Source organism: Scyliorhinus canicula, chromosome 11, assembly GCF_902713615.1.
Source record: "Scyliorhinus canicula chromosome 11, sScyCan1.1, whole genome shotgun sequence".
Classification (NCBI taxonomy): Eukaryota; Metazoa; Chordata; class Chondrichthyes; order Carcharhiniformes; family Scyliorhinidae; genus Scyliorhinus; species Scyliorhinus canicula.
The window spans coordinates 8,152,096-8,166,700 of NC_052156.1; the positions used below are offsets into that span (position 1 = coordinate 8,152,096).

The window sequence follows — 14,605 nt, forward strand, 5'->3', positions numbered from 1 at the left end:
ACCCAAAAGATGTGCAGGATAGGTGGATTGGCCACGCTAAATTGCCCCTTAATTGGAAAACATTGGGCACTCTAAATTTATTTAAAAAATAATAAAAATAAAATTTTTTTAAAAAAAGTATTCCGGCATAAGCCTCGCATCACTGGATGGGGAGTCAACACCCAGCGCGCTCTCTGGACCTTTTGGAAATGCGGGACTTCAGTTCTGCGAAGAGATTGGAGGAGCTGGCATTGATCTTCACAAAACGACGAAGGTTAAGAGATTCGATCGCGATGTTGAAAAACATTGGAGGTTTTTGCCAGAGTGAATGAAGTGAAACTGTTCCCAGTGGCTGGAGGGTCAGTCACCAGCGGACACGGATTTAAGGTGATTGGCAAAAGAGTCTGAGGCAACAAGGAAACACATGATGATAGAATCGTAGAATTTACAGTGCAGAATGAGGCCATTCGGCCCTTCGAGACAGCACCGGCCCTTGGAAAGAACACCCTATTTAAGCCCCCAACTCCATCCTATCCTCGTAACTTAGTAACCCCATCTAACCTTTTTTGGACACTAAGGGGCAATTTAGCACGGCCAATCCACCTAACCTGCACATCTTTGGACTTGTGGGAGGAAACCGGGGCACCCGGAGGAAACCCACGCAGACGCGGGGAGAACGAGCAGACTCCGCACAGACAGTGACCCAAGCCGGGAATCGAACCTGGGACCCTGGAGCTGTGAATAAACAGTGCTAACAACTGTGCTGCCCTGAGTGTGCTGTCTGACCTCCTGGAGGCAGATTCACGAATAACGTTCGAAGGGGAATTGGATGAACACTTGTAAAACATTTACTGGGTTTTGGAGAAGAGGTGGCGGGGCTGTTTAATTGGAATCAGCACAGGGTGCTCCGGTTTCCTCCCACAGTCCAACAATGGGCAGCTTAGGTGGATTGTCATGCTAAATTGCTCCTAAGTGTTCAAAGGTTAGCTAAATTGCCCAATGGTTAGGTGGGGTTACAGGGAAAGGGCGGGGTAGTGGGCCCAGGTAGGGTGCTCTTTCAGAGGGTCGGTGCAGACTGGATGGGCTGAATGGCCTCCTGCTGCACTGTCGGGATTCTATTCTATCAGACCAAATGGCGGCCTCCTGTGCTGTATCGCTGTATGATTCTACATGGTTTGGTTGGGATCTCCTGTACACACCCTTTTCCGGGGCAGCGTGACCCGTTGCACGGGTTTCCCTACCCTGGGCTCTGTCTTTGAGTAGGAGTGCTAATTAGAATCTGGGCTGCTGCTCTTCAGGTTGTCTCGGTTCCGTCACAGGATAGGTGAGGGGGACGGGGGGGGGGGGGGGGGGGGGGGGGGGGGGGGGGGGGAGGACTCGGGGCTCGACTGGAGTGCTGGCCCCACATTTGGAAAGTGCAGTTGCAGACGATGAGAGAGATTGGATTTAGGAGGGGTCAGAGATGGTGAGTCAGTGTGTGATGGAAGGTTACTGTGCATGTCCACTTTTGGCCTGCATTACCTTGAGTATGGAGCCAGAGGGCAGCACGGTGGCCTAGTGGGTAGCACAACCGCCTCACGGCGCTGAGGTCCCAGGTTCGATCCCGGCTCTGGGTCATTGTCCGTGTGGAGTTTGCACATTCTCCCCGTGTCTGCGTGGGTTTCGCCCCCACAACCCAAAGATGTGCAGGGATAGAACACGCTAAATTGTCTCTTAATTGGAAAAAATAAATTGGGTACTCTAAATTTATTTTTATAAAATAATCACGGAAAGGGGGACAAGTGAATAAATTGCCATGTGCCTCAGTGCAAGGTTAAGAGCACACGGATTTTGCTAAGCAGATGGTTTTGGCTGGATCACTGATTAAATTGATTACTAAATTGGTTTGTGCATAAACAGTCTCTCCTGCGGAAACTCAGCAAGTAAGTTTCTGTATCGACTGCCGTGCCACTCGATACATTGACGGTGACGGCATCAGCCAATATGGTCAGAGCCGCCACATGGGACCTGATGGGTGTGGCGGGGGGGGGGGGGGGGGGGGGGGGGGCGTTGGGAGCGATGGGAGGTGCTGAGATGAGAAAGAGGTTTGCGCAGAGGCCGCTACCCCAGGTAATGTGCAGCCCTGGGGGGGGGGGGGGGGGGTGCCGGACTGTCCGCTGACTGGACGTCATGGCGCTCCTTGACCTGGTGATTGGTGAGTGTCTGAGCTAACGGTCAGTGTTTACTCTTTCCACAGGTGAGCCGGGTTCCAGTGGAGAGTTGTGAGCAGTACGAGAGCTGCGAGGTGTGCCTGAGCTCCCGTGACCCGCATTGCGGCTGGTGCGTTCTGCACAACGTGTAAGTAGACTCCTCCTCATTGATGCTTGTCGCAAATGCTGCCACGGTTTAGAAAGGGGCTGGGGCTCGGCTGAATGTTAGGCTGCTCTTTCCCACAAGATGGGAAGCGCGGTAGCACAGTGGTTAGCACAGTTGCTTCACAGCTCCAGGGTCCCGGGTTTGATTCCCGGTTTGGGTCACTATCTGTGCGGAGTCTGCACGTTCTCCCAATGTCCGCGTGGGTTTCCTCCGGGTGCTCCGGTTTCCTCCCACAGTCCAGGTTAGGTGGATTGGCCGTGCTCCCCTTAGTGACCAAAAAAAAAGGTTAGGAGGGGTTATTGGGGATAGGGTGGAAGTGAGGGCTTAAGTGGGTCGGTGCAGACTCGATGGGCCGAATGGCCTCCTTCTGCACTGTATGTTCTATGAAACGAGGTGTGGGACAGCAGCAGTGAAGACCGAGGGACAGGGCCGTCATGAACAAGCGTAGGAAGAAAGACTTGCATTTCTATAGCGCCTTTCATGATGTTCACACATCCCAAAGCGCTTCACAACCGATGAAGTGTGGTCACTGTTGTCGTTTAGAGAAATGCGAGAAATTTGTGCACAGCCTGTTTTCTGAAGCAGTCATGTGACGCTGACCTGCTCATTCCGTTTTGCATTGGCCGAAAATAAACGTTACCCTGGATGTCGCAGCTCTGAAAAAGTCTTGATTTTTTTATATCCCATCCTTAAAGTTACAAAGCAGAGTGGACGGGGCAAAACCTGAATCCATCTCCTTGTTTGCTCCAAAAACCAATTCAAACTGAAGCCAATTCATGGCATCCACAGGGTTCAAGCTGACCAGAAAAGGCATTGCACCTCATCTTGGGCTCGATCTGATGCTTGATCTAAACCAGAAGGCCGAGCCACAATCCCGCTCTCAAATAATAACTGTGGGACCTTTTCTAGCTACCTGGGAGGACAGATGGGGTCTTGGTTGAACATCTGATGCTGTCACTGTATGTCGGCTTTGCTGGTTAAGCCAGCATTCATTGGCCATCCCTAACTGCCCTTGAGAAGTGGTGGTGAGCTGCCTTGAACCGCTGCTGTTCTCAATACACCCACAGCGTCATTGAGGAGGGGTTCCAGAATTTTGACCCAACGACAGTGAAGCAACAGCGATGTAATGTCAATGTTAATGTCAGGATAGATAGGATGAATGCGTGGCTCGAGCGATGGTGCAATAGGGAGGGATTCAAATTCCTGGGGCACTGGAACCGGTTCTGGGGGGAGGTGGACCAGTACAAACCGACCATCTGCACCTGGGCAGGACTGGAACCGATGTCTGTGGCGGGGGTGGGGGGGGGGGGGTGGTGTTTGCTCGAGCTGTTGGGGAGGGTTTAAACTAATGTGGGGTTGGGGGATGGGAACCGATGCAGGAAGTCAGAAGGTGGTAAAACAGGGACAGAAACAAAAAGCAGTAAGGGGGGAAAGTGTAAGGCAGAGAAGCCATAGTCAAAAATCAAAAAGGGCGACAGTAGAAGGTACAGTGACTGAGGGGAGCTCAGTGAATAGGCCCAGTAATACTAAAAGGAATAAAACGGGAAGTAAAAACATAAATGGTAAGGGACGCGGCAGGTTGTTACATGAAGATATGGATTCAACGACAAGGAAAATTAGGAGGAAAATTAGGAGAAACTTAAGAGGAAATATACTTAGGAGAGGTTACTGATCAAAGTGTTAAAATTCAAGCAGCGGTATAAAAGCCAACATAAGTGTACTTTACCTGAATGCTCGTGGTATTCGGAATAAGGTAAATGAGTTGATTGGCACAATCATCGTGAATTACTATGATTTTGTGGCCATTACTGAAACATAGTTAAAGGATGGTCACGACTGGGAGTTAAATATCCGAGGGTATCGAACTATTCGGAAGGACAGAGTGGATGGTAAGGGAGGAGGTGAAGCTCTGTTATTTAAGTCTGACATCTGGGCAATAGTAAGGGATGACATCGGTGCTATGGAGGATAAGGTTGAATCCATTTGGGTGGAAATCAGGAATAGTAAGGGGATAAATTCACTGTTAGGAGTAGTCTATAGGCCACCAAATAGTGACATTATGGTGGGACAGGCAATAAACAAAGAAATAACTGATGCACGTAGAAATAGTACAGCAGTTATCATGTGGGATTTTAATCTACATGTCGATTGGTTTAACCAGGTCGGTCAAGGCAGCCTTGAGGAGGAGTTTGTAGAATGTATCCATGATAGTTTCCTAGAACAGTATGTAATGGAACCTACGAGGGAACAAGCGGTCCTAGATCTTGTCCTGTGTAACGAGACAGGATTGATTAATGATCTCATAGTTAGGGATCCTCTTGGAAGGAGCGATCAGAATATGGTGGAATAGAAAATACAGATGGAAGGAGAGAAGGTAAAATCAAACACTAGTGTTTTGTGCTTAAACAAAGGAGATTATAATGGGATGAGAGAAGAACTAGCTAAGGTAGACTGGGAACAAAGACTTTATGGTGAAACAGTTGAGGAACAGTGAGAACCTTCCAAGCGATTTTCCACAGTGCTCAGCAAAGGTTTATACAACAAAAAGGAAGGGCGGTAGAAAGAGGGAAAATCGACCGTGGATACTAAGGAAATAAGGAGAGTATTAAATTGAAGGAAAAAGCAATACAAAGTGGCAAAGATTAGTGGGAGACTAGAGGACTGGGAAATCTTTAGGGGGCAACAGAAAGCTATTAAAAAAGCTATAAAGAAGATGAAGATAATTAATGAGAGTAAACTTGCTCGAAATATAAAACAGATGGTAAAAATTTCTACAAATATATAAACCAAAAAGAGCGGCTAAGTTAAATATTGTCCTTTAGAGGATGAGAAGGGAGATTTAACAATGGGAGATGAGGAATGGCTTGAGTAACTGAACAGGATTCTGGGTCGTCTTCACAGTGGAAGGACACAAATAACATGCCAACGACTGATAGAAATGAGGCTATGACAGTTGAGAACCTTGAGATGATTGTATCACTAAGGAGTAGGTGATGGGGCAAGCTAATGGGGCTAAAAGTAGACAAGTCTCCTGCCTTGATGGAAGTGCATCCCAGAGTTGCTAAAAGAGATGGCTAGGGACATTGCAGATGCACTAGTGATGATTTACCAAAATTCACTAGACGCTGGGGTGGTCCCCGGCAGATTGGAAATTAGCAAAACGTGACGCCACTGTTTGAGAAAGGAGGTAGACAGAAAGCGGGTAATTAGTGGCCAGTGAGTTTAACTTCGGTAGTAGGGAAGATGCTGGAATCTAGCATCAAGGAAGAAATAGCAAGGCATCTGGATGGAAATAGTCCCATTGGGCATACGCAGCATGGGTTCTAAAGGGCAGGTTGTGCCTAATTAATTTAGTGGAATTTTTTGAGGACATTACCAGTGCAGTAGATAACGGGGAGCCAATGGATGTGGTATATCTGGATTTCCAGAAAGCCTTTGACAAGGTGCCACACAAAACGTTGCTGCATAAGATAAAGATGCACGGCATTAAGGGTAAAGTAGTAGCATGGATAGAGGATTGGTTAATAAATAGAAAGCAAAGAGTGGGGATTAATGGATGTTTCTCTGGTTGGCAATCAGGAGCTAGTGGTGTCCCTCAGGGATCAGTGTTGGGCCCACAATTGCTCACAATTTACATAGAATATAGAACATTACAGCGCAGTACAGGCCCTTCGGCCCTCGATGTTGCGCCGACCTGTGAAACCACTCTAAAGCCCATCTACACTCTTCCCTTATCGTCCATATGTCTATCCAATGACCATTTGAATGCCCTACATAGATGATTTGGAGTTGGGGACCAAGGACAATTTGTCCAAGTTTGCAGACGACACTAAGATGAGTGGTAAAGCAAAAAGTGCAGAGGATACTGGATGTCTGCAGAGGGATTTGGATAGGTTAAGTGAATGGGCTAGGGTCTGGCAGATGGAATACAATGTTGACAAATGTAAGGTTATCCATTTTGGTAGGAATAATAGCAAAATGATTATTATTTAAATGATAAAATATTAAAACATGCTGCTGTGCAGAGAGACCTGGGGTGTGCTAGTGCATGAGTCCCAAAAATTTGGTTAACAGGTGCAACAGGTGATTAAGAAGGCAATGGAATTTTGTCCTTCATTGCTAGAGGGATGGAGTTAAGACTAGGGAGGTTATGTTGCATTGTACAAGGTGTTAGTGAGGCCACACCTGGAGTATTGTGTCAGTTTTGGTCTCCTTACCTGAGAAAGGACGTACTGGCGCTGGAGGGTGTGCAGAGGAGATTCACTAGGTTAATCCCAGAGCTGAAGGGGTTGGATTATGAGGAGAGGTTGAGTAGACTGGGACTGTACTCATTGGAATTTAGAAGGATGAGGGGGGAAATCTTATAGAAACAAATACAATTATGAGGGATAGATAGGATAGATGGGGGCAGGTTGTTTCCACTGGCGGGTTGAAAGCAGAACTAGGGGGCATAACCTCACAATAAGGGGAAGTAGATTTAGGACTGAGTTTAGGAGGAACTTCTTAACCTAGAAGGGTGTGAATCTATTGAATTCCTTGCCCAGTGAAGCAGTTGAGGCTCCTTCACTAAATATTTTTAAGATAAAGATAGATAGATTTTTGAAGAATAAAGGGATTAAGGGTTATGGTGTTCGGGCCGGAAAGTGGAGCCGAGTCCACAAAAGATCAGCCATGATCTCATTGAATGGCGGAGCAGGCTCGAGGGGCCAGATGGCCTACTCCTGCTCCTAGTTCTTATGTCTTATGAAGCAGCTGTGGTGAGTTGCTGCACCTTGTAAATGGGACACACTGTTGCCACTGCGCACCGATGCTGGAAGGAGTGAATGTTTAAGCTGGTGGATTGGGTGCCAAATAAGCGGAGCTGCTTTGTCCTGGATGGTGTCGAACTTCTTGAGTGTTGTTGGACCTGCATTCATTCAGGCAAATGGAGAGTATTCCATTACACTCCTGATTGTGCCCTGTAGAAGGTGGACAGGGTTGGGGGGTCAGGATCTGAGTTACTCTCCGCAGAAGTCTGCACATTCTCCCCGTGTCTGCGTAGATTTCCTCTGGGGTGCTCCGGTTTCCTACCACAGTCCCAAAAGACGTGCTTGTTAGGTGAATTGGATATTCTGAATTCTCCCTCTGTGTACCCGACAGACGCCGGTGGTGTGGCGTCTAGGGCTTTTCACAGTAACGTCATTGCAGTGTTAATGTAAGCCTACTTGTAACAATAATAAAGATTTTTATTATTATAATAACCACAGTATTTATGTGGTTGGTCCAGTTCATTTCTGGTCAATGATATCCCCAGTGTGTTGCACAGATGTTATGGTTGGTGTCAAGGAAGGATCAGAAGGCAGTGGGTTCATGAACCGCCTTCGTCTGAACCCTACGTGTGATTGGTGGGTATGTGAGTGTGATCTGCACACTCATGGGACTGACAGGAGCTCAGCTCTCCTTTCACACTTTTAAACAACGCTGCGTTCTCTAAACTAGATTATTGCACGCTTGCTATTTCCTTCAGGAAGTCTACTGACATTTATTGCGATCGATGGTACGATGGGAATCTCCACTGCTGCTCAGAAATGGAAATGACATTAATCTTCTCATTTTTTCTGTCCGTCTTTGCTGACCAAATAAAATGTAAGTGTGAATGGACACTTTTTTGTTGCAGAAGAGCTTTATCAGTAATATTGCAGACCCATTCCCCCACTCGGCAATACACTGCTCTGATATGCACACTCTGCAACTTTCTACATTTCATATTAAATTGAGCCAAAAATGGAACGGACTTTATTTTCAGCCTGAAAGGTAACTTTCCCCGTCCCCAGTTGCTTTCTCAATGAGCCTGCAATTTGCATGCTGTAAGGCATTGGCCATTCAGTTGGCGGCTGTGGGTCTGTGGAAACCAGCTCGCCTCAGTCAGACGATTGACGGACCAAGTCAAACTCCAAAGATTTGAGCACTTATCCAAGCTGACACGCCCATTGAGTATCTAGGGAGCTCTCCGTGGTCAGAGAAGCTGCCGGAGGAGACATTAAACCGAGGCCCTGCCTTGCAGTTTGTGGAAAAAGATCTCCATGGAGCTGGGCAACACGGTGGCGCAGTGGGCTAGCCCTGCTGCCTCACGGCGCCGAGGTCCCAGGTTCGATCCCGGCCCTGGGTCACTGTCCGTGTGGAGTTTGCACATTCTCCCCCTGTTTGCGTGGGTTTCGCCCCCACAACCCAAAAATGTGCAGGGTAGGTGGATCGGCCACGCTAAATTGCCCCTTAATTGGAAAAAATTAATTGGGTACTCTAAATTTATATAAAAAAAGATCTCCATGGAGCATGGAACTATTGGGTGAAGAATCGAGCTTTTGTCGATCGACTAACACCAGGAAGAGTAGATTATCCATAGAATTCATCTATGTGGGCGGCACGGTAGCACAGTGGTTAGGGGCAGCGCGGTGGCACAGTGGGTTAGCCCTGCTGCCTCACGGCGCCGACGTCCCAGGTTCGAAGCTCGGCTCTGGGCCACTGCCCGTGTGGAGTTTGCACATTCTCCCCGTGTTTGCGTGGGTTACACACCCACAACCCAGAGATGCGCAGGCGAGGTGGACTGGCCACGCTAAATTGCCCCTTAATTTGAAAAAAATGAATTGGGTACTCTAAATGTAAGAAAAAAAGCACAGTGGTTAGCACTGTTGTTTCACCACGCCAGGGACCCGGGTTCGATTCCCTCCTGGGTCAGCGTCTGTGCGGAGTCTGGACATTCTCCCTGGGTCCGCGTGCGCTCCCTCCGCGTGCTCCGGCTTCCTCCCACAAGTCCCGAAAGACGTGCTTGTTAGGTGAATTGGGCATTCTGAATTCTCCCTCTGTGTACCCGAACAGGCGGCAGAGTGTGGCAACTAGGGGCTTTTCACAGTAACTTCATTGCAGTGTTAATGTAAGCCTACTTGTGACACCAATAAAGATTGTTACAGTAGTCCCCCTTTATAACGCGGGTGTTGGGGTCCAAGACCCCAACACCCGCGTTGTATCCGAGCCGCGGATATCCATGATGGGGGTTTTAAATTTATTTAAAATCTATGCTAGCGCTTCCCATTGTGAGTCTGCGGGGGGCGGGGGAGAGGTCAGACCCCCGTAGACTCACAATGGGAAGTGCTAGCATAGATTTTAAATAATTTAAAACCCCCATCGTGGGATCCAATTAAAATTTCAGCGGCCGGCTCACTTTGATCCGGAGAGGGAAGCTGCTCTCACTGAAATCAGCCGGCTGCTGAAATTGACACTGCCCGCTGCTCTCATCCCTCCAATCCAACTTTAAGTTTTAATGTTTCTGATTGGAGGGAGAGAGCAGCCGGCAGTGTCAATTTCTTTTTTTTTTCCTCCGGCTCGCCCCCTCTCCCCCCACATCCTCCAACTAGACCCCTCTCCCCCCACACCCTCCGGTTCACCCCCTCTCCCCCACATCCTCCAACTAGACGCCTCTCCCCCCCACACCCTCCGGCTCGCCCCCTCTCCCCCCACACCCACTGGGCTCTGTCTCCTCCTCTCCCCCAACACCCACTGGGCTCTGTCTCCTCCTCTCCCCTCCCCCCCCACGCCCCCACCTCACACCCTCCGGCTAGCCCCCTCTCCCCCACAATCTCCACTAGCCCCCTCTCCCCCCACACCCTCCTGCACGCCCCCTCTTCCCCCCCCCCCCACACCCTCCGGCTCGCCCCCTCTCCCCCACACCCTCCTGCTCTCCCCCACAGCGTCCAGCTCGCCCCCTCTTCCCCCACACCCTCCGGCTCGCCCCCTCCCCACACCCTCCGGCTCGCCCGCTCCCCCCCTCTCCTCCCCCGTCCCCCAACACCCGCAGGGCCCTCCTCTCTCCCCCAACACCTGCAGGGCCCTCCTCTCTCCCCCAACACCCGCAGGGGGGTCTCCCCCACACCCGCAGGGGGGTCCCCCCACACCCGCCCCCCTCCTCTCCCCCCAACACCCGCCCCCCTTCTTCTCCCCCCCCAACACCCGCCCCCCTCTTCTTCCCCCCCAACACCCGCCCCCCTCTTCTCCCCCCCAACACCCGCCCCCCTCTTCTCCCCCCCAACACCCGCCCCCCTCTCTCCCCCCCAACACCCGCCCCCCCCTCTTCTCCCCCCCAACACCCGCCCCCCCTCTTCTCCCCCCAACACCCCGCCCCCCTCTTCTCCCCCCAACAACCCGCCCCCCCTCTTCTCCCCCCCAACACCCGCTCCCCCCTCTTCTCCCCCCCAACACCCGCGCCCCCCCTCTCTTCCCCCCCAACACCCGCCCCCCCCTCTTCTCGCCCCCAACACCCGCCCCCCCTCTTCTCCCCCCCCAACACCCGCCCCCCCTCCTCTCCCCAACACCCGCCCCCCTCCTCTCCCCCAACACCCGCCCCCCCCTCCTCTCCCCCAACCCCCGCCCCCCCCTCTTCTCCCCCCCAACACCCGCCCCCCCTCTTCTCCCCCCCAACACCCGCCCCCCCTCTTCTCCCCCCCAACACCCGCCCCCCCTCTTCTCCCCCCAACACCCGCCCCCCCTCTTCTCCCCCCCCAACACCCAATCAGAAACATTAAAACTTAAAAGTTGGATTGGAGGGAGAGAGCAGCCGGCAGTGTCAATTTCAGCGGCCCGCTGATTATTTCAGTGAGAGCAGCTTCCTTCTCCGGATCAAAGTGAGCCGGCCGCTGAAATTGACACAACTGACAGTTGGGGTCCATAAGCCCCCCCGCGGTATATTGCGGAGCGCGGTATAACGGGGGACTACTGTATTATTATTATTGGTGTCACCATGTTGAAACCGTCCCTCCCCTCCCTCGCTTTCACAAAGTTATCCCTCAGAATCCACAGTGTGAAGATCATCTGCTCTGCTCACCAGGAACCTTTTGACTTTGCAGTCAACAGACTTGGTGAACAGCCCCTCTCATTTGCTTTCGATATTTTTTGAAGGATTCAATTTCTGAGCGTAAAAGTTTGGAAAATTGCTCAAGTATTAGTATCTTATTCCTCCCAAGCTTCCAACTCTCCTCGTTTCGCAGTTCCAGCAGAGTTGGGATCTTCTTTCCGCATGTCCTGTTTCATGACTGCTCTCGCCCCAACTCATCTGGTGCGAGGGGCCAGTGCAAGAGGTTCCCACGGAGCACGACAGCAACACGTGTTGCAAGTTCCTCAGCTGGAAGTGGGAACAGATTGAACCGGTCAAGTTGCCCCTCACTGTGCATAACGTGGCTGTGCTGGCTCTAAACCACAAGGAGCTTTGATTCTCTTCATCAGCCTGACTTAAACAGGACGTGATCTCATGCAGGGTGAGTGGAATGGATTGGGCTCAGGCATTTGCTGTTGGTGCCAAGAGATAAGGCCTTGATGGATTGCCAATGCACGCCATTTAAAGGATCTATCTACGGGCAGCGCGGTAGCATGTTGGTTAGCATCAATGCTTCACAGCTCCAGGGTCCCAGGTTCGATTCCCGGCTGGGTCACTGTCTGTGCGGAGTCTGCACGTCCTCCCCGTGTGTGCGTGGGTTTCCTCTGGGTGCTCCGGTTTCCTCCCACAGTCCAAAGATGTGCAGGTTAGGTGGATTGGCCATGCTAAATTGCCCGTAGTGTCCTAAAAAATAAGGTTAATGGGGGTTGTTGGGTTGCTGGTATAGGGTGGATACGTGGGCTTGAGTGGGGTGATCATTGCTCGGCACAACATTGAGGGCCGAAGGGCCTGTTCTGTGCTGTACTGTTCTAATTCTAATTCTAATAAAAGCTTTCTGCTGCCTCATGCAACACTCGGCAGCGAGCGCCATATGCATGGCAATGTTTTATGAGATGGAGAGTGAGTTGTAAAACTTAGCAAAAGTCTGGATTGTCCACTAAATCTATTGGATTCAATGTTGACCCAATGTTCTAGGTGAGCGTCTGGGGTAGGATCTCCAGTGGTAGAATTGTGGGTTCTGAGGAGCAACTCCGTGTGATGATATCTTGGTGTGGTCCTCCAAGAGAAATACCAAATATTTAACAGGAGAGAGAAGCTTAGCCTGAGATTATACTTGCAGTAATGCCCAGCACGAAGGGGCATGGGGTCTGGGTGGTAAAGTTTAGCAGGGGTGACAGGTGGATTTTTTTTAAAAACAGAGAGATGCTTATCAGCTGGAGTGAGTTGCTGCTACAGAAGGTGTTCAAATCCCGCGTACTGAATTCATTCGAAAAACGGATGTTCAGATGAGGAGTGGGTGGGGTCTGTCTCCACAGAAGAAAACTGGGGCCGTCAAAATTCAGGAGGACTAATCAAGAATATCAATTTCTACAGGGGCAAAAAACCGCAAACTCTGAGTATAATGATGTTAAATGGGCCTTATCCTTCACCTTGCTTTCGGGAGCATCTAACCCAAGCAAAATATAGGGCAGCACGGTGGCCTAGTGGTTAGCACAACCGCCTCACGGCGCTGAGGTCCCAGGTTCGATCCCGGCTCTGGGTCACTGTCCGTGTGGAGTTTGCACATTCTCCCCGTGTCTGCGTGGGTTTCGCCCCCACAACCCAAAGATGTGCAGAGTAGGTGGATTGGCCACGCTAAATTGCCCCTTAATTGGAAAAATAATTGGGTAATCTAAATTTATAAAAAAAAAATAAAAAAAAAAAAAAAAACCCAAGCAAAATATCGACTTTACCCAGAATTAGCAGCAAATCCCTTGGGAGTTTGTAAACTTCCTGTTTCCTCTTTGCTCCCCCTTTCACTTTTTTTCTCGTTTTCGCTCTCTCGCTCCCTCTCTTGCCCTCTCTCTTTCCTTCTCTTCTCTTAGTCGCCCTCTTTCTCTTCCATCCCCCCCAATCTCTCCAGCTCTCCTTCCCTTCTCCCCTCACTCTCTCCCTCGCTCTCTCTCCTGTGTGTGGGCTCTCTCTATTTTCCTCTTTGACGCAGTACTGTCAAAACATGTCTTGAAAAGGAGATGTTACTCCTTTTGTTTTGCTATCTCAGGCGGATATAACAGATCCTCTGACATTTGAAGAGTAAGAGAGTTTGTCCTGGGTCCTGAAGCAACATTCATCCTCATTCTGTCTCTCTGTATCTTGCACGCTCTCCGTCTCCACCAACACAATGCTCTGCTCCCTGCTCCAGCGTAGATTTACCAAACTCTGAAACGATTCTCTTCTCTCCTTTCACTTAAATTGTGGTGTCGGGGGTTTGGGAGTCTGTTACGAATGAGCTTGCACAGTGCACGTCGGAGATTATGGTGTGTTGTGAGTGAGGCATAATTAGGTTTTGAGACAATGGGCGCAATTTAACTACCAGAGATTGGGGGTCCTCGCCGGGGAGCTGTTTCATACTGGCCCGCCCAAATGTGGATCAAGCAGGGGAGTCTCCTAGGCTACTGGAGACGCCCAGGTGGTCGGGCATTGGGCAAGGTGGCACCCTGGCGACTGCACCTTAGCACTGCCACCTAGGCCCCCTGGCTGTACCAGCCTAGTGAGGCAGCTGTGCCAACCACTGTGCCACCGCGCTGCCATCGTTTGGGGCTCGCCCCCTCCACTCTGTCCCGCTCTCTCTCTCTCTCTCTCTCTCTCTCTCTCTCCCTCCCACCCCGCCATTCTCCCCCTTTTCCAATCCCCTCCTCTCTCTTCCTCTTTTACTCTTCCACTTTTTTAACTCTTCCTCTATCGCTCTCCCTCTTTTTTGACTCTCCCTCTTTTCTCTCTCTTTCTTTCTCTCCTTTCTTTCTCTCTGGGCTGAATTTTCCGCATTGCGTGTTTCATGGTGATGGAGCCCTCTCTCGCTCTCCCTCTCTCGCTCTCCCTCTCTTGCGCTCTTTCTCGCTCCCTCTTTCGCTCTCCTTCTCCCCCGACTCCCCCACGCACTGTAAGATTGCCTGAGAGGTTTAAAGCAAAGAGAATTTCCACACCCAGGGGGTAAGAACTTCAAGGGACACGGAGATGATAGGGGGATGAATTATTACAAACAATTACCATGGCTGACGAAACGGGAGCAGCGAATGATGTCCGTCCGTTCCTGTATCCAACTGGGATAATGAGAGGAGCCGGTTACTGAATGTACTGAAAAGGGAATCCCTTCTCTCAAACCTTATCTTAAGATTCACTCTTGCGATAAAAGTCCTGAAAATCTCTCTGCTAATGCTCTCACACTAATCTGCTTTGGAATTAACAGTGATTACGCCAAGGGGCCATGGGTGTATGGCAGACCAAGTCTACAATGGAGCCGTGGCAGTTTGATCTTGATATTAAACTGTGATCATTTAAATTTGGATATCAATTATTCAGACCCCATCGTTTCCTCTGTTTTCACAAAAT

General features: G+C 50.3%; 1 protein-coding gene across 1 annotated transcript in view; it reads left to right on the plus strand.

The window, feature by feature from the left end:
* LOC119973746 (plexin-A1-like) overlaps positions 1 to 14,605 on the plus strand; it is a 580,418-nt gene that overhangs the window by 274,182 nt on the left and 291,631 nt on the right. Inside the window, exon 5 of the mRNA XM_038812164.1 lies at positions 2,216 to 2,316. Coding sequence (XP_038668092.1) covers positions 2,216 to 2,316 — 101 coding nt within the window. The remainder of the gene's footprint in view (positions 1 to 2,215; positions 2,317 to 14,605) is intronic.